Here is an 18,930-nt window from a genome sequence, read left to right as displayed (position 1 = left end):
AGTTTTAACTTTTTGTTCCTTTTTCCTGTGGTTAAGCTGATGTTGCTACCTATAAGACAATCCTTATTTTCTTTCAAAACAAAATCATTTTTTCTAAACAGGAAATAAGCTCTTGGCTAACATACAACTTATAGGGGGAAACCATTACAAAGAACAGTTTGATGATAAAATCATCAATCTTGGTACTCCTGAAACGTTCAGAAACTGTTTGATTAACCAGGGTGCATTTGACTTCAGTGAGTCATTTTGTACATGTACTCCTCCATACTTCTTCATGTATAACATTGTTAAACGCTATAATTTACAGCACAAACTATTGAAGCTATGAACATTCATTTGCATGCACTGATCCCAAAATCAGGAAACTGGTAGTTGTTGCTTCATATTTCAATATTTTTGAAGTTGGGTTTTACAAGGTGCTTAGCTTTAGTTGTGCCATAAGCCTCCAGTGGTTTCAGCCTTGCCCTGTCATACATGACACGCTTGGGGATGCTAGTGCATTCAGAAAGAATTCAGACCCCCCTCACTTTTTCATTTTTTTAATGTTTCTGCTTGATGCTACAGTAAAAAAAGAATGTTTTTATTGTCATTAATCTACACCACATCATGAAAAAGTGAAAATGGAATTTAATATCTTTTTGAAACTTCATTAAAAATGGTAATAAAGATTATCACACTGACATAAGTATTCAGACCCTTTGCAGGGGTGAAAATTAAAATGCTTCAAAAATTTCTGATGAAGCGTACAATAGAGCCAGCAGCGATGTTCTGCACATTTTAACATTAAGACTCAGACGTCGTGTTTGAAGGGGCATCACTCACTGAAATCTCTGGAGGATAATGGCACTAATAAAGCCAAGTACCTCAAACAACCCAGCTTCAAAAATACCAAATTATCCCTTTAAACTTTAAAAGATTATTAAAACAGCTATTAATCACAATTGACCGTTGAAATTCAGCAATACTGATATTGATTTTAAGAAGCTTATAATCTGTTGACAGCCCTAAATCATTCATTAAACAACTCTTACAGTCTCAGAATATATCTTTTGTTTGCTTGTTTTTTGCTCTTTTTTTGGTTGTATTATTTTTGTCTTTTTCATTGAATTTTCTTTTTTCACCTTTATTCATTACCTTATATTGTTGTTGTTCTTCTAAAGCAAATCATATTGTTGTTTTGGACATCATTGTGTGGGACTGAAATGATTTGTTATCTTACTGATTAATCTGTGACAATTTAATAAGAGGGAATAAAAATGTCAGATTCATTTTAAATTTTAAAGGAAAAATGCTCAGAAGTGTTTGGATTTAAGCATCTCTAAATATGGAGAAATTCTGCTTTTCTCTGCTCTAAAATAGTAACCAGAAACCTGAACACATTAACTAGAGCAGTGTTTCTCATGTAGTCTTGCTTTAGGACCCACAAATCCTTAATGAGCAATCATGACCCAAATGTTCTGCGTTTTTCTTCAACCAGCTTTACTTAATGAAGCATAGTGATGTTTGGATCTCAAACAGTACAGAACATGACAAAGACTGAAGTAAATACTCCAAAGTTTCCATACAAGTATCATAGAAGATTCTAGATGTTTCTGAGATACAATTTCTAAACATTTCCTGGAAGGTTCTCAAAACTTCTTCTTGTTCCTAGTTAAAAATCCTGAAATATACCTGGAAACCTCCTGTAGAAGGCTACTGAAAGATTCTGTGAAAAGTCTGTAGAAAACTCCCAAAAAATTAGAGAAAATGACTTAAGATTTCTTTTGAAAGTTTACAGGGTGAAATCCTCCAAGATTTCAGGTAAATTCACAGTGAAAATTCATAAATAATTCAGAAAGACAATCTGCCATTTTTTTCCCTTTTTGATATCAAAAACCAAACCAAGCTCTGTGACCCACTTTTGGGTCCTGACCCACAAGTTTCGAACTAGTGAACTAGAAACTGGACAGTTTAATCAGCTAAGTTTGTAATTAGCAGTTTTTTAGTTAAAAGAAAAGTTTCTGACAGCCCTTTGATATGAGAGCCTTTTTCTTCTTTCTCAGAATTTAAACACTGCAGTGAGTAGTTGCTCTACTTGTTGACTAAAATTATTCCTGGCCATTTGTGAAACTGTCCATTGTAACTTAAAGTCCAGCAGCTTTGACAACTATTGCAAAGCTTTCTGCAGTAACATTTTGTCTAGAACATGGAAGATCTGTTTCTTAACCTTGTTAGACTCGAGCTGTTTTTTGGTGGACATTTTTTATTTCACCTAGTTATTTAGGATCAGTAGGACCGGATAGGTATAAAAACGTAACATTTTATTTTAACATAGTGAAATCAAAAAGATGTCCTCATATGAGGATAGTGGGTTAATTATTTAGTGGATAACACTGTTAAGACCCTGCTGTGTATCCACATATGAGGAAGCAGGGTTGTAAGAGGTTAAAGGTTGTTTTATCTGTAATTCAATCGTTTGTATGCATCACTGGTGAGTAACTTAGTAGCTTGAAGACAGCCTTCCTCAGCTCTTTTTATCTGGAAATGCTAACTGCTGTGTGGTGGGATTCACCCTTTATATCCTTAAAATGTGCTTTTAGGCAGTTTTGTTCCATCATGCGTACAGGAAGATCATTCATGGAGGAGCTTACTGAAGGCAGCCTGGCTGGCACTGATAGACTAAGAAGTTGTAAATTAATGCTACTCCAATGTGAAGAACTGAACACAAGGCCTGGGACATTATTAGAATATGACTAAGCAGTATTAAGGATTTGGATGAGAGGCTAAGGACCAGCCTAGCATGTGTTGGCAGTTCTGTCTGTACATGAGAAATCACATGTTTTTGAAGCACCAGGATTATATCAACGGTTGATTCAGAAAGACTGAGGGTAATCTAAAGATTGGGATGAAATATTGGACTTGGATTCCTTTGAGACTGAGAAACAACTTCAGATCAATAACAATCTGTCTAATGTTAAAAAAAACAAAGTACTGCATTTACTTCTAAAGTAATGCTGAATATACAGCTTGTTTCTGCTACCACAGAGTTGCAAGAGAAAGCAAAAAAGAGTCAGCTATTGCAGGTTTTTAGGCTCTTTGTGATGTTGGTGAATAAACAAGTTAGCAAAAATTCTCACAAGGTGTATTTCGAATTTGGACTTTTTTGGATCTCCTGGAAGAGTTCTGGGCTGCAGGGCTGTTGTTTATTTAATCCAGCTTGGTCGGACCTTCATGCTGAATCTCAAATTCAAATTTTGCTTTGGGGATATTGATTGAAAAGTCTCCATTCATGTAACCGGTAATGGTTAAAAAGCCCTGGAATGCATGATGGGTTTTCACAGCTTTTCTAAGCTGTTTTTGAAGGTGTGCATAACCAGAACTATTGACAAATCTTTGGTTCACATGTTTTTTAAGCGATTCTGCGTCTCAGATGTGCTGTCATTGAACCCTTTTAATCCTGTGATGTCATTGATTATTGACTCATATTGACCCCTTCTGCCTGTGTTTGACCTCTGGTTTTCTTGAATTTAAACTTTGACCACTTTGAAATGGAAAAAGAGGGCTTATGGAGCTTCTGTTGTCGAGGTTTAGGCATACTGATGTGCTTAGGCCTAAAGTTCAAGGAGGCTGCAGTATTTTGATTATACTTCAAAGCTTTAAACTTTCATTATAGACACTCACTTCTACCTATGTGTAGTCATGCCTCTCTTTTAGCTCTCCTTCTATCACTCCTCCTGCTTCTTCTCCTGCTCTACTGTTCTTTCTCCTCTCTCCCCGCTCTGCCTCTCATCCCTCAGAGCCATCAGACGAGCTCCGTGTAGTCCAGCTGCCGGGGGGGCTCCTTTCCGCTGAGCCGGCCCTGCTGGGGTTTGCCCCTCTGGCTGTGGACGGGGCCACGGCTAACCACCTGCGCCACTGTCCCTACCACCTCCGCCTCCTCAAGACCTGGCTGATGTCTGGTCAGGAGCTGCCAGAGTCTCTGCACGGTCAGCCTCTGTAGACCCCTTTCGCTTCCTGCTGCCCCATCCCCCCGTCCCTGGCCCCGTTAAGCCTGTCTTTGGGCCAGTGGGACACTGCTACTGCCAGTCCAGCTTTGCACATACAATAGTTTGGTTTTCTGCCTCTGCATTCCTCCTTTCCTGCATTTTTCAGGCATATCTGCAAACCTGTTCCACCTCATGTCCAAGTGAAGACTTGCTCCAGTTTTTCTTGTCTTCTTTTTGCATGTCTGCCAGAGGGTGCAACAGTGGCTTTGAAAGCAGGAAAGGTGCCTTTTTTACAAACTTAAACTCACAGTGAAGCTGCAGAGCACCTTAAAGACCCTGTAAAGTGAAAATAAATCTGTATTTAGGTTTATTGTACAATAGGTCACTGTGTTATGAAACCCCAGGGTAAATTTCAGTCAAATGAAATACCTCTAAGTTTATAAGATTAAGTTTCAAAGCCATGAAAAATGAGGCAGTAAAATCTGCACCAGAATGGTGTGGGCATGTCATTTGAATGAGCTGAAGTCACGCCTACTCAGGAGAAATACAATCCTCTCAAATTAAAAAAATGCTAAAATCTGAGTTGAGGAAAGCACTCACACTATTAGCCTGCCTCTTGACCTTTTGTTGACCTTAGAAGAAGAGAAAAAGTCTGTTTTCTGGCTCAAATCTCTGTTATGATGCTTTAAATGATCCATAGGCCACTGTCGCAGATAGATTTGACAAATTTACCTCACAATGAACAAAAGGAGCACTTAACTGTTCACTTTCAGTAAAGGCAGTAACATCAGCTTATAACAGACTGTACTGAGATTAACTGGTCTTTGACTTCGGGCTTGTGACATCATGAGCCCACATATTTGCCATGCCCAAATTAAACCAAGTCAGGAAAGAGGTGAAAAACTCTCTGTCTCAATCCAAAATTCAGTCACACATAGATCTCAGTGTTTTCACATGTTTACAGCAACCCTATTCCAACATATCTAGTCAATAAAGACAAAAACTTTGGATTTCACTTTACAGGGTCTTTAAACTTCCATCATAAGCACATTGTTACTCTAGCTAAATTAGATTTGATCCGTGTGGTTTTATCTCATTGGTTCTTTGCCTATCAATACAGCTGTATGCCTACATGCTTGCTTTTGTTGTTGCTTGTAAAGGAATAGCAAAGATTTGATTGCTACTTGAGCAACTATAGGTTCTGTATAACCATCTCATACTTCTTAGCGCTATTCATATTAAATCTATGTATTCAACAAAAGGCTTTAAACAGCAGCTGTTTGTTTTGTCAGCCTGGCTGTAACGTAGCTTGAGTGCCAGCTAAGGCATACTGTGTCTTTTATCACCCTCATAAATGGAGTACTGCAATATTGAGCTCTAAACCTGGAAGTTAGTTAGCATTTTAGTACTTTAAGCTCAATAGTCTTTAAGTCTAAGGGACTTTTGAAAACAAGTTTTTGGTTACATACCCAAAATTAGGTGTGAGGTAAACCTTTTCTCAAGAGATTCTAAAGTTTTTCAGAAAACTTTAATATCTGTGATGTTTTTTTTTCATGTTGGCACTTGCCAATAAGCAGCTTACTAGGACTACAGGGTGACATTAAACGTCATCAGGAACATCTAAACTCATCTACTAGTCGCCTTTCACCCCTTGTGTGTTTCTCACAGAAACAGTTTTAAAGGTCTTTACATACCGTGTCTGTTATTTACTTAGGTTTTTTCCGTAATTCAACAAAAAAAAACATCATTTTACACACCAAGTCAGGTGCATTAATTTTTATATTCATTGCAAAAATTTGCAGTAAGGTGGAAAAATGGGCTCATTCTGCTCTTTGTTAAACAAAACACTGGATCTGTCCATCCTGACAGAGACACTTATTTAGGTCATTTGCACAAGCTCATGAGTCCTGGCGCTTTGCCAAATTGGAGAGATAGTCTCTTTGTTAAGGGGCTTTGATCAAGTTTTCTTTAGCTATTATGTTCCATAGCTAATAACCACATCATAGGCAAAGCACAGTATTAAAGTGAAGACTTAATTAGGGCTGGGCAATTAATCGAAATTTAGATTAAATTGCAATATGGCCAACTGCAATTTTCAAGTCATCGAAGGTGCAATACTTCTTCAATCTGAATGTTTGACAAAATACCAGTTTAATACTTTTTTTTGCAGCAGCAGCATCAGCAGCAGAGATTTTATACTCTACACATCATGCAAACATAGAAGTGTCGTTTTTAAAAAAGTCTACAAAAAAAAACATTTTTCTTGTTTTTGTACATGTTTTTCTCCACAAAATGATATAAGCACATTCCTTTTAACACAACAATTCATGTGGAGTTTGCAATATGAATGTAAATAATTGCAATTAAGTATGTTTTAAAAAATCATTCAGCCCTAGTTGTATTTATTTAATATGATGCTGGTTAAATTATAGAATGATTTAATGCTTAGGTAATGCATAATATGAGGAACTAAAAAAGAAAATGCATATCAAATCACAATTGCAATATTGGAACAAATAATCACAATTAGATTATTTTCTCAAATCATTCAGCCCTAGTTTAAGTTAAGTTAAGTCATACTTCATTAATCCCTGAAGGGAAATTCACAGTTGACACTCTATTTTTTTCAATGTGAGGGAGAAAGCAAAAAAGGGAGCTGCAACTGCTGTTCTGAATGGTCGTTTGCCCTTTTAAATGACTTGGACAAGCCGTAATCACCTGCCATGAAAATACTCATCATGGAAAGTTACAGAGTCAGTATGCATACTTGACTATGTGGTAATTTGTTCAAAAAAAAAAAAAAAAAAAAAACAGACTCAGTGTGCAAAGGGTTTAACTTTGCAATTGTCAGTCACAGTAATGAGAAAGTTTTTCATAAAGAATGCAAAAGAAAAGATGGAAACTCAGCGGTGGTGGCACTGAACTCAGTCAACCATGGTGTAGTTCCTTTATAGCCTAACAGTAGCTTTTTACTTTTGCTGATTGCATTTTTGCTCATAAATGAGGACAGTAGTGTTCATTTGTGATGAACGAAGTGTCATAAACTTTTATTATTTTCACTGTATACCTTATTTTAATCTGAAAACCATGGAAATAACCCATAGACTTTTTGTTGATGAAACTACACAATGCTAACTTTTGGTGTTGGCCAAAAAACTGTCATCCCTGCAGCATTATAATAGCTGTCTTGCTTTAAAAGAATAGAAAGTTTGGATGTATGTGATTCTAAAAGATATGACAACTAGAGGGAATACACAATTCTTTGACAAAAAAACAGTAACAGTAACATCTGTCTCCATGGAGAGATCTTCCCACAAATCAGCAGTATACAGAGCTGTGGGCTGAAAAGTTATACCTCTGTATACTGCTGATTATTTTCACACTTCTTATCATTTCTTAATAAGTATACTCAGTCAGACAAATCCAGAAGGTTCAGGAATACATGTAACACTGAATGAGTCTTGAAATGTCACTCTAATAATGGCAGCCACATCAAGTACTGGAAAACACAACTGACATCAAGACCTCAGATTAAAACTTGGAATATTTTAACTTTTTTTTATCACTGTGACTTTAAGTGTGTTCGTCTGCCTTGTCCTTGGTCCTTTCTTGCACATAATTGGACACCTATTAGGTGATTTCTAGGACTATCAAAACCAGCAGAAGTCAATTTTTTGACATTGTTAAACAGTCTAAACAAATCTGCACAGAGAGGACTAATTGCTCTGCATGCATGCTGGGTGGATTTTTGAAGACCAGCCAAACAAACTCTTCAGTGGAAGAATTTAAGGCTCGTCTCCCTGCATTGTGTACATGCTCTTTCCTGAGCAATGCATTCAGACAGAAGGCCTGCAAAACTTGATATTTGTTCAGTAACAAGCTCCGTAAAAAAAAAAAAAAAAAAAAAGAGTCAGATACTGATGGCACCAATTTAGCCTTCACAGCAGGAGGGTCATGACTGGGCACTGCCGACTCCCTCGAGGCTCCAAAAATATTTTTCTCTGACCAAATGGAAGATATTTGAGAGTCTGCTGAAAGATTTGGGTCAGCATCTCCTCCCTCATTTGAATTAACTTATTAAATGGAGTCTTGTTCATAAACTAGTGATTGAGTTAAGTGTTTCTGGAGCACGTCTTGGCACAAATGTCACCCTAACTGAGCTACGCAGTTATCTTTCTGCAGGAAGGAGACACGACTGTATGTAAGACACTTAATGTGGTTTCATTCAGTAGTTTATCTTCCGCTTTCGTTGGCTTTTCTGATTTTAATTTATTCTGTAAATTAATACCACCCTCTTCTGTTCCCTGCATTGCCGTCTGTGTGTTCAGATGTGCTGGTTGATCCTTGAGTGAATGGTGCAGTGAAGCATCAGTGTTTTCAGCTCCTGCTGCATTTGGTGTGTGAGCTGAATTTGATATCCTCACGGAGTGGCTGCAGCAGAGATAGGGAGGAGGAAGAGGCAATAAATGTCATCTTATGTCATTTTTATACCACTCTTGCTTTGGAGCACACAGTAACACAAAAAATAGAGAAACAGTTGGAGGTGAGGATTAATGTCAGCTAACAAACGTAAAGAGTGAGATCAAAGTCTGCTGAGCCACCAAAACACTTCCTCCTGAGGCTTTGTATTATCAATTTAAGACAAGTAGGTAGTTTTTTTTTGTCATCAAAGCCTTGGCAAGAAGAGCTCTGATGTTGAACAGTGGTCATATCTTGTTTAATGAGTATAGCTGGTTTGGCCAGCATCCAGTTGGAGAAAGTTTTGATGAGAAATCAAAAAATACAGTCCAAAATACACCACGTTCCAAATTATCATGCAAATTACATTTTCCTCTGATTTTCCTAAATATTCAATGCAAATCACAGCTAGTATAATTTTCAAGTCATCAACTGTTAGAGCATAATTCAAATTCGATATAACAAACCTCCCAATGATAACTATATTTTTTTGAAAATAAAAAAACTCAAAATGCACTGTTCCACATTATTACGCACAACAGAGTTTAAAAACATTTTATAGGGTCAAAAAAACTGAAAATGGTCATTTGTTGAATTTGCAGCATTAGGAGGTCATATTTACTGAAATCAAAAGCTATTTCAATCAAAAACATCTTAAGAGGCCAAGTTACATGTCAACATAGGAGCCATCTTTGATATCACCTTCACAATTCTTGCATCCATTGAAATTGTGTATTTTTGGAGAGTTTCTGCTGGAAATTCTTTGCAAGATGCCAGAATAGCCTCCAAGAGCTGCTGTTTTGATGTGAACTGCCTCTCACCCTCATAGATCTTTTGCTTGAGGATGCTCCAAAGGTTCTCAACAGGGTTGAGGTCAGGAGAGGATGGGGGCCACACCATGAGCTTCTCTCCTTTTATGCCCATAGCAGCCAATGACACAGAGGTATTCTTTGCAACTTGAGATAGTGCATTGTCATGCATGAAGATAATTTTGCTCCGGAAGGCACAGTTCTTCTTTTTGTACCATGGAAGAAAGTGGTCAGTCAGAAACTCTATATACTTTGCTGAGGTCATTTCACACCTTCAGGGACCCTAAAGGGGCCTACCAGCTCTCTTCCCGTGATTCTGGCCCAAACATGACTCCGCCACCTCCTTGCTGATGTCGCAGCCTTGTTGGGACATGGTGGCCATCCACCAAGCATCCTCTACTACATCCATCTGGACCATCCAGCGTTGCACAGCACTTATCAGTAAACAAGACTGTTTGAAAATGAGTCTTCATGTATTTCTGGGCCCATCGCAACCATTTCTGCTTGTGAGCATTGGTTAGGGGTGGTCAAATAGTAGGTTTATGCACAACTGCAAGCCTGTGGAGTATCCTACACTTTGAGGTTGGTGAGACTCCAGAGGCACCAGCAGCTTCAAATATCTTCTTGCTGACATTTTAGCATCTGCTCTCTTAATCTGATGAATTTGTCTGGCAGAAACCTTCCTCATTGTGCCTTTATCTGCACAAACTTGTCTGTGCTCTGAATCAGCCACAGATTTCTTCACAGTATGAGTGTAAGAGTCTATTGCTTACCACAAGTCTCAACTATGTAACAGCCTTGTTAAGTTGCCTGAGTATTACACTTAGGCAATTGATTGATTATGTTATTAATCAATCTGCTGAAACACATCAGAAAAGAATGATTTTACTGTGGTGTTAAAAAACAGCTTCAAGTGTTGAAAAGTTAACACTTAAATACTACGATGTATCACTATTGGAGACCTATATAAACTCAGATCCTGTGGTAGCCGGCACTGACCAGGGCCACCCTGAAATCTGATTGGTCACCCCATAATCCTTAATAATGATGCGCTACCTGTCTTGTCAGCTATGAATGGAAAGCTGTGATGTAGACTGTTTCTCTTGAATCACCAAGCCTATCCAACCCATACAGGATTAATTTTACCAACTTAAATGCACTTAAGACGAGGGATATCAAAAATGCTCCACAATCCCTATATCTTTCTATATTTGGCACTCAGGGAAAAGTATTTTTATACACCACTACTTTACAGACTTGCAGTACGACTAAACCTTCCCCACAGCTGCTGCTTCTCTCTCGTCAAATGATGCTGATTGGTTTGTTCATCCTCTGACCAGAAACAAGCATTTCAGTCTAAAGTTTGTCCGATAGAGCCATCTGATGACAAACTCAGATCCGGCCAATCCATCGGCTTTGCAAGGCTATGTGTATGTTACATAACTGGCTAAAGGTCTTCGAAGGAATGTCCTGTACAGATATTAGCAGCACGGGTTTGGACCCAGGGGACAGCAGGATAAAACTAACCTACACTTTTTGTATGATTACCCCAAGCAACTATGTCCACTTTTGAAGGGAGTAGACAGTGCAAAACCTGCAGTCCCTTTAGTGTTGGAATGACAGGAGAAATAAACATATTTACTGCCTGGTACAAAAACATTTAAACTTTAAAGCCCTTTTTTATTTATAAAAGGTTGATTGCGCCTGTTAACCGTGAGGTGACCACCATTGCTAGGCTCATTATCATCAGAAACCAGTGGGTGTTGCCTCTAAGAGTATGCACAGTCTATGGATAAGCCTTAAACAATCCCTGATGTCCGTACAGGGTTCTCTGTTATGAGCTGCACATGATTGATCCCACGAGAAGCGTTAACACAGAAGAGCTTTCCTGAAACATATGAGAGTAAACTATCAACAGGGGAAATTTATGTGTTAGCTCCTGGAGGCCTTGAATGCCTTCTGTACAGTAAGTGCTGACTGCAGTTTGTTCTGCTTGTGTAGCCGTGTTGGATGAGTTGTTTCAGGGAGTAGCTGCTGAAAGATGTGAAGCCACAGGACATTAATCATGGAAAAATGCAAGGCTGACTAGCATGCTCTTGGGACATGGATGCAATGAACCTTCATCCATTTCCTTTTTTATGGTGTCGCTTCGTCATGATCATGCTTTCTTTGGTTTTGTTGTGTTGTTTATTTTATCAAATGTTTTTTGTGAGCCATGCTGTACATCATTGTTTTTATGCCATGGCACTGTTGTGTTTGTGTTGAGTTTGTTAAATTCAGCTAATTTTTTTAGACTCCATATAAATTAAAAAAAAATGTTACAGAGCTGGGATTAGTTCACCTTAAAAAAATTCTGTATTCAGGAGCATATAACCCACCACCAACAAACCCTGCCAATCACATAACCTCCTTGGCGGAGGTAATAAAGATATCTAGTGATTGTTTTAGATCAGTATGCATACGAGAGATACAAATATCTGTCTGATCATGCAGGGTTCCTTTTTTTTTTTAAGATATATTTTTGGGCTTTTCAGTGCCTTTATTGGACAGAGGAGGACAGTGGATAGAGTCGGAAATGGGACAGGAGTGGGAAGGGACATCCTGCAAAGGACCACAGGCTGGATTTGAACCCGGGCCGGCCGAATATGGGTAGCGCATTAGACGGCTAGGCCATCTACGCACCCCGCAGTGTTCCGGGGGATCCGGGTTCTGGGACGCCCCTCGGTGGTGCACTAAAGATGTCAGGGTGTCATAAGGCTTTGTTGCTCCAAGGATGTTTAAATGAGATTTGCACATAGTACAGTATAATTCTAACCTGACATTCCAAATGGACAGTTTTATATATCCATTGCATGGATATATTTTACATTTATCTTGGAAACCTCCCATAGAAAGCGTTTGGAAGCATTTAGAAATCTGTTTTCACTGGTGTTTTAAAAGTTTATTTTGTCATAAAAGCCAAGTTTTATTGACCATGATTAATTTATAAAAATCATTAAAAGGGTAAAACATCCAAAGGAGTTGTTTCTTTTAAAGGCACTGTAAATAGTCCTTGTTTTTGTTACTCATCAAAGAAGGGCAGTAACATGAGCCATATATTGTCCTTGCTTTGTTGTTTGTGAGGTTAAATTTTGCTTGGAAGATTGCATAGTGAGGCTACCGTCAGAGGCCAGACATTAGGAAAACTTAACTAGCTGTTGTTGAAGGAAATGAGCCATTCATTTTGACCTGACAGGCACCTTGAAGCCCAGTGGATTATTAACAGTAAAATGGCTGCCATATTTAGTAGCTGCTTTTCAACATGGCACTGAGAGAACGAACAGACATAGAACAGCAAACATGCACGGAGAGAGGCAGTGACACTGCCTCCGTTCATTCCCCCCTTCCTGTGTGATGAAGACAATGTGCTGTGTTTGTGTCTCTCCTGTCTGTGCTGCAGGGTTTGAAGGCTGCTCCATGGTACCCTCAATCTACCCGCTGGAGACGCTGCACAACTTGCTGTCCCTGAAGCAGGTGGACGAGTTCCTCAACACAGTGTGTGAGAGCAGCAGTGAGGCCCACGCCAAAACTATGAAAGGTAGACCTGCATAGTCTAACTGCCATATTTCTTATAGTGTTTCTTTCTTCTGGTTTGTTCTTTACAAAGTATTTAAAGCAGAAAAAAGGTGTTCAGGGAGAGAACCTTTGGGCAGCAGTTATCAAGTATGCAGGTTAAGGTTGTTGCATGGCTGAATCATCTTCATACAAGGCTGAGATTATTTTTCAAGGATTTCATTAAAGAGAGTACTTTTGTCAATTGTGGCCAAGGGAGAGTGTAAGGTTGTTAGTAATTTCTATAAACGTAAATGATGATGGCTGTGTGTTCTAGCTTGAAAAGGAATAATTTAAGTGCTAGCCTTCACCTTAAAGGGTGTTTGAGAATAGTCAAATATTTTCGCCGATGAACCTGATTCAATGGTTGGAAATAAAATAATTAAAAAGTCAATAGAAAAAATATGTATGAAAATATAAAGTAGTAAGATATAATGCAACATTTCCAATAGTCAGAGAAATATGAGAAATGATAATCCACAGCTATTATCAGGATCTAAGAATGTGGAGTAATGTTCTGTGTGCTCCTGTATTGGCCTTGAACATTATTGATTTTTGCTTTGAGCAACATAGTGAGATCTGTCCAACTACGAGTTTACTTTATGGGAATGATTAAATTCATCTAAATTTAACACAAAAAGGGGTTAAGGTAAGCTTTTTAAAATAATTTCTTATTAGATTTTCACAAGATCAACAGACATACCCTACAATTTGACTTTTTTTTGTATTACATTTAAGAAAAATAAAACAAAAAAATGCAAAGAGACAGCAATGTTAAATGATAAGACAAAAAAGGATAGAAAATTTAAAAAATAAATAAAATTTAATACTGCCATCCATACAACAAAAATGAATATCCCTCTCACTGCTTCTCATCTCACCTACCGAATTATTACTATCACCCACAGACAATCTTCTATACCATTCCTATTACAGTTACTATTTTAGTTCTGCACAGTTAAGATAAGTTTAAATGGGGCGCCAGTTTAGTTCAGTTGGTGGAGCTGGCACCCATTAGCTGAAGCTTTGGTCCTCATTGCACTGGTCTCAGGATCTATTTCCGGTCAATGTTTGGTGCATGTCTTCCCCCACTCTCTTTCAACATATATCCTGCCTCTCTCAGGCTGTCCTCTCTTGATCTAATAAAGGCAAAAAGCCCAAATAAAAATCTAAGATAAGTTTAAACATGTGTAAAACCTGTTGTTATTGCTGCTCCCTGCTGTAGCTCAAAAAATGTGTGGTTGTTAATATGCTCCATCATTTCTCATCACTTATCTAGACACAGAAGAATTAACGTGTTTTAGACTCACATTACCATGGATCATATTACAACCAGTGATGCACATTTAACAGTGTGACTTTAGAGAGGAGCATTGTGCCAGCACGGTGCCGGTCAGGCCAAGCCATGGCGCACGAGTACGTATGTCTGTGCTTGTTGTTACCACTAGTACTTACTAGTTTAATACATTTTGATTTGCAGAGATGTTATGCTTTTCACGTCATGTAAACAGCACGTGTCATTTTTTTTTCTGGAATAGTTTGCAAAAAATTCAACTTTCCTTGTTTTTATATATGTTTATGTACTAAAAACACAGAATGACTTAAAATTTGTTATTTCCTTCCATTACAAGGATTCATATCAAATTTGCAACATGAGTGAGATTAATCCCGTTTAGATATTTTTTTCATAATTTTTAGTCCTAGTGTCTAAACTTGTGCCTCTCTTTGGGAACCATTGGATTAAACCTTTGAAATTAAGTGGTTGATCACAAGTTTTGAATTAGATAATTAGGCAGCCATACAGTTTCTTTAAACCTCTGTCGTTCATTTACCACTTAATTTCTGCAGTTAGCAAAAATGTGCCACAGTTCTTTAATTGGTGATCTGATATAAATGCTGAAAACCACTAATCAATGCTGACACTTAGCTCAAAGCCATTATTTTGTTCTGAATCTAAATGTGTTGGATTGAAAGCATCGGAAAGATTTGAAATGTTAGACTGCGCTGTGGTTCTATAAAGTTATAAGATTACATACTTGACATTTCCTAATGGATCTTAATGTTGTTGTTTTCTCACTGTCTTGGCTCCAGCTCTCTCCAGCCTGTTTGACTCTCAGAGCCAGACGTCTCTGTACAGCCCTCAGCAGCCTCTGTCTTCATCTGGATCTGAAACATCTCTGAGACCGCCGAGCCAGCCTCTGTGGCGTGAGTGTTCATTTTTTGAGTGTGATTTTCACTGATTTTTTTGGCTTTATGCCACTTTTGTCTCATGCGATAAATGTCTGGAAGGTTAGAACTAACACTGTCAAAAGAGAAATAACAGGAAGTCCTGTTAGATAAAAATAGATCTAATTTATGCAATCTAGTTGAGATTATTTTATTGTTAATAGAAAGAGGAAGAGAAAGAAAGAGTTTGATATTAGGTGGGCTGGCTTTAAAAGCCCTTTCTGGAAGGTAAAATCTAACTTAATGACTTAATGAATCTTTCATCTGCTGCATTAACTTCTTGGCCGAGGATCAGTCTCAGATTCTTCCCTGAACAAGGCTTTTTAATCCTCAGTCCTTCCTGTAAAGCTGCTCTGCAGATGGACTGTCGCTACACTGAACAGCCCTCTTGAGTAAAAATGAGTAACTGTGTGAATGAGAGGCAGAGTGATGCTGAGGAACACTGTGCATGTTCAGCAAACCTCTGTTTAGGATGAAAAATGTACACCCTCCTACCCCTCGGCCAGCCTCCATGTAACTGATAGTAACTGCTAACAGGGCTACTGCAGATAAATGAGCTCCTATCAGGCCACATCTGGTGACTGTATCACTGCACACAGGTCACAAATTCAGTCCAGCTGAGAGCGTCGAATCCATAGCTGAGCTTCAAATTAGAGCAGTGATTATGATTTAGTAATTAGATATTTGGCATTTCTTTCTGTGAAATTGATAGTTTTAAGGGAGATGTTTGAGTATCAGAAAAAAGGGAGTTAGGGCTACTGCCTGATGGTTTTATGAGGTATACAATATTTCAACAGTAAAAATACAGTGGTAGGTCAAAATTGTATGTGTTGACATGCTAAACAGAAAAAATAAAAGCAGTTCTTGAGATGTAAAACCACCTCAAAAGACAATACTTGAAGGAAGGTAGAGCTCCTGAGGAGCTTAAATACAGCCCAAGGTCACTGTGACCCACATGCTGTAGAAAATGTTGGACAAAGCTGAAGGTAACTGAAGGGGCCTTGGGAGTAGAGGTCAGCCAGTATTGATTTTTTTCATGGCTGATATGGATCCTGCTTGTTTTTAGCTTGAGACCAGTAACTGATCTTGATAAGCATTTAGAGTAAAAATGGATCATTCATAAATTTTAGTAATTTGAATGTTAGATTTACAACATGTGATTAGGTGTACATGTATCATTAAAAAACAAATTACCATACATTTTTGAGAAGCCCTAACCTCCAAAGCCATAAACAAACTGCAATGATGCTTGTACCATTTTTGGTAAAGGATAAGGAATAGGAATAGAGAGCAGGAGAGAAGAATGAGCCATAGTGAGAGAAGGTAACTGCTAAACTGAACTGAGCAGAAGTTAAAAGGAAATGATTTAGCAGATCAGCTGCTAAAGTGTCAGATCTTTGATACCTACTTCTACATCTGGACATCTTGATGTACAGCAGTTTGTAACAGCAGAGTCAACACAGGAAATAGCATAGTTTAAAAAAGAACAGTTGTAGGGGGAATTGATGCAGTACTCTCACTGACAGCAGCCAGATTGGATAACACAACTTGCAATGGTGCCAAAGTAGTTAATACATCATCAGTTTGCAAAGTAAAAAGTTAATATAGATTGATGGCCAAAGTCTGGATATGTCCCTACAATTATCCAGGCTGCAGATTGGTCGACCCGTATTGATAACCCTGTTTTAAACTAACAACGTTTTTACAAAGAGGTGGAGTTGTAACCTTGCAAAGAAGATGGATTTGCCAGACTCTCTTTAGGCACATCTGTCTTGCAAAGCTTCGATCTGAAATATTTGTGCTGAACTGAAAACAGTTCTTACCAATCATTGTTATATGAGGACAAGGAGGTGGTAGCTATGAGAGCGGTTAAAGGCCAGCTCCAACTACATGATTTTTTTGGTCCCTCTGCTGACTGTTTCTTCAGCATGAAGCTGTTATTGTTTCAGGTGGGTTGAGTTGTACTGATGTACGCAATGGCTGCCACCACTGTAGCTATCAGCTCTGATGTAGCCGTAGAAAAGTGGCAGTTTAATCAAACCTGGACTACATTTCTTTATCAAAACAAGAGCAAAGAGTCATACTGAAGTTTTGCCGAACCAAGAATGTTACGTTGTGTGGTGTGTTGAACCCAGAAGCAGACGTGGATGACAAGTTTTAACAGATTTATTGACAATATTTTGATAGTACAGGAAGGGGGGGAAATCCACGAGTCCAGAGTAGTGAGGGAATCCAGTGAGAGAGAGTGCTGGGGTTGGGGCTAATGCGAGGAAGGAGTGAGGCACTGGAAAAGAGGAGGAGAGTCACGGTTAGTCAGGCGATCAACAAATTTCACTAGAATAATTACTCAATAGTTTCACGTACAGATAACCAGAGAGTGAGCTGAAGTACCACGGTGAGAGGTCGATAATACTCTGGCGCTGAGATGAGAGTCTGCAGCCTTCTTGAGGGAGAGCTTGATTGCAGAGCCGTCTCAGGTGTGAACAATTAGCCTCAGCGCCACGGGGGAAGGGAAGCAGCCTCAGGAGAAGCATAGTGAAGTTAGCAACACAAACCCAGGATAACGGAACTGGAAATCACCAAAATAAAGCAAGTGCACGAATTATCCACTGGTATGTCTCACAAGATTTGAAGTCACAGTGACCCTTGACCTCAGAAATCGAATCAGGTCATCCTTAAGTCAAAGTGAATGTAGGTGCAAAGTTTGAAGACAATTCTTCATTAGATATTGTGCTTAAGTGATGAACATGAAGCCCAAGAACTCTGACATTTGACCTCAAAATCCTTGAAAGAGTTCTTGAAATCACGTTCACAAGCGTGAGATGGATGGACAGACAAATACAATGCCTCTTACCCTGGCTATCGCTGGCCCCTAAAGCTTTTATTCAGCAGGTATTCTGGGGAGCTGATCAGTTAATGGCTGCAAACTTGTTTTTAGCTTCAAATTGTGAAAACCAAACATTTTTTGTAATAATTTTGAAAGAACAATGTTCGAGTTTTTCAGCGTTTTATTGATTGATAAATGGCTAAAATAATGTTATTTTACTTCACTTTGTATTGTTTAGTCCATACTATTTTAAAGGGTATCGCCTTAATGATCAGTTATTTATGAATTACCTAATGTAAATGTTTTTGCCAGCTAATAAATGACATTTTCACTCTTGCTCTTAACACCACCTGCATGAGTTTTGTGGTTATGAGCATCATGTTAAATGTGCTCATTCAACAGTCTGTATTCTGGGAAAAAAATTTAGTCTTAATACATCAGGAAGGCCCTGAAAATGTCAGACAAGCTTAATAACAGCAGACCAGAATGTCAGCCATCCTCTGGGATCAGATATAAAACCTGAGAACATCTCAGACCCTTAATTGTAAAGCTCTCCTTTCTTCTTCTTTGCTTTATTTCTTTATCCCCCTGGGTGGTGGGGTGTTTCATTTATCTTCTTCCCAGTGTTGATGATTGATGAAGCACAAGCTCTCTTTTTCATCCTCTATTTTGTGTATTTTATTTACAATTTTGGCACAGTGTGTTGCTCTTTTTCTTCTTTCTCTTTTGCACCAACCGGTTCCCTGTAATAACTGATACCTCATTTATCACACAGTGTACATGATATTTCAGGATGCTGCAGGTTAAAGCCTTGACTTATTCTAGTGGCTCGTACTATTTGTTCCTCTATAGACTGTAGTTACAAAACAGCTGGGCTGTATTACTTATTAACATCTAGAGGAAGAACTAACATTGTTTCTTGGCAATTATAGGTTTTAAGAGTCCAGATTTTGTGAATATTAATCATCAGATTTTCACTATAGGAAACTATAGTCCATTCTGTCGGTGGAAAACCTCCGTTCTGCCTGTTGACTGTATATAAATATGGAGTAAA

At 38.4% G+C, this 18,930-nt stretch overlaps 1 protein-coding gene across 5 annotated transcripts in view; it reads left to right on the top strand.

The window, feature by feature from the left end:
• Positions 1-18,930, top strand: part of LOC121514907 (inositol hexakisphosphate and diphosphoinositol-pentakisphosphate kinase 2-like) — a 103,495-nt gene that overhangs the window by 62,066 nt on the left and 22,499 nt on the right. For 4 of the 5 annotated variants that reach the window (XR_005992335.1, XM_041795329.1, XM_041795330.1 and 1 more), the window contains 2 exons: positions 12,672-12,809; positions 14,915-15,028. Coding sequence is in view for 3 of the 5 variants with exons in the window: in XM_041795329.1 (XP_041651263.1) it covers positions 12,672-12,809; positions 14,915-15,028 (252 nt within the window). In the remaining 2 variants the exon portion in view is untranslated. Of the gene's footprint in view, positions 1-12,671; positions 12,810-14,914; positions 15,029-18,930 lie in introns of those variants that run through there. The other variant, XM_041795331.1, reaches the window with a different exon arrangement.

This window comes from Cheilinus undulatus, linkage group 9 (assembly GCF_018320785.1).
Source record: "Cheilinus undulatus linkage group 9, ASM1832078v1, whole genome shotgun sequence".
NCBI lineage: Eukaryota > Metazoa > Chordata > Actinopteri > Labriformes > Labridae > Cheilinus > Cheilinus undulatus.
This window is presented reverse-complemented; position numbering and strand designations above follow the sequence as displayed.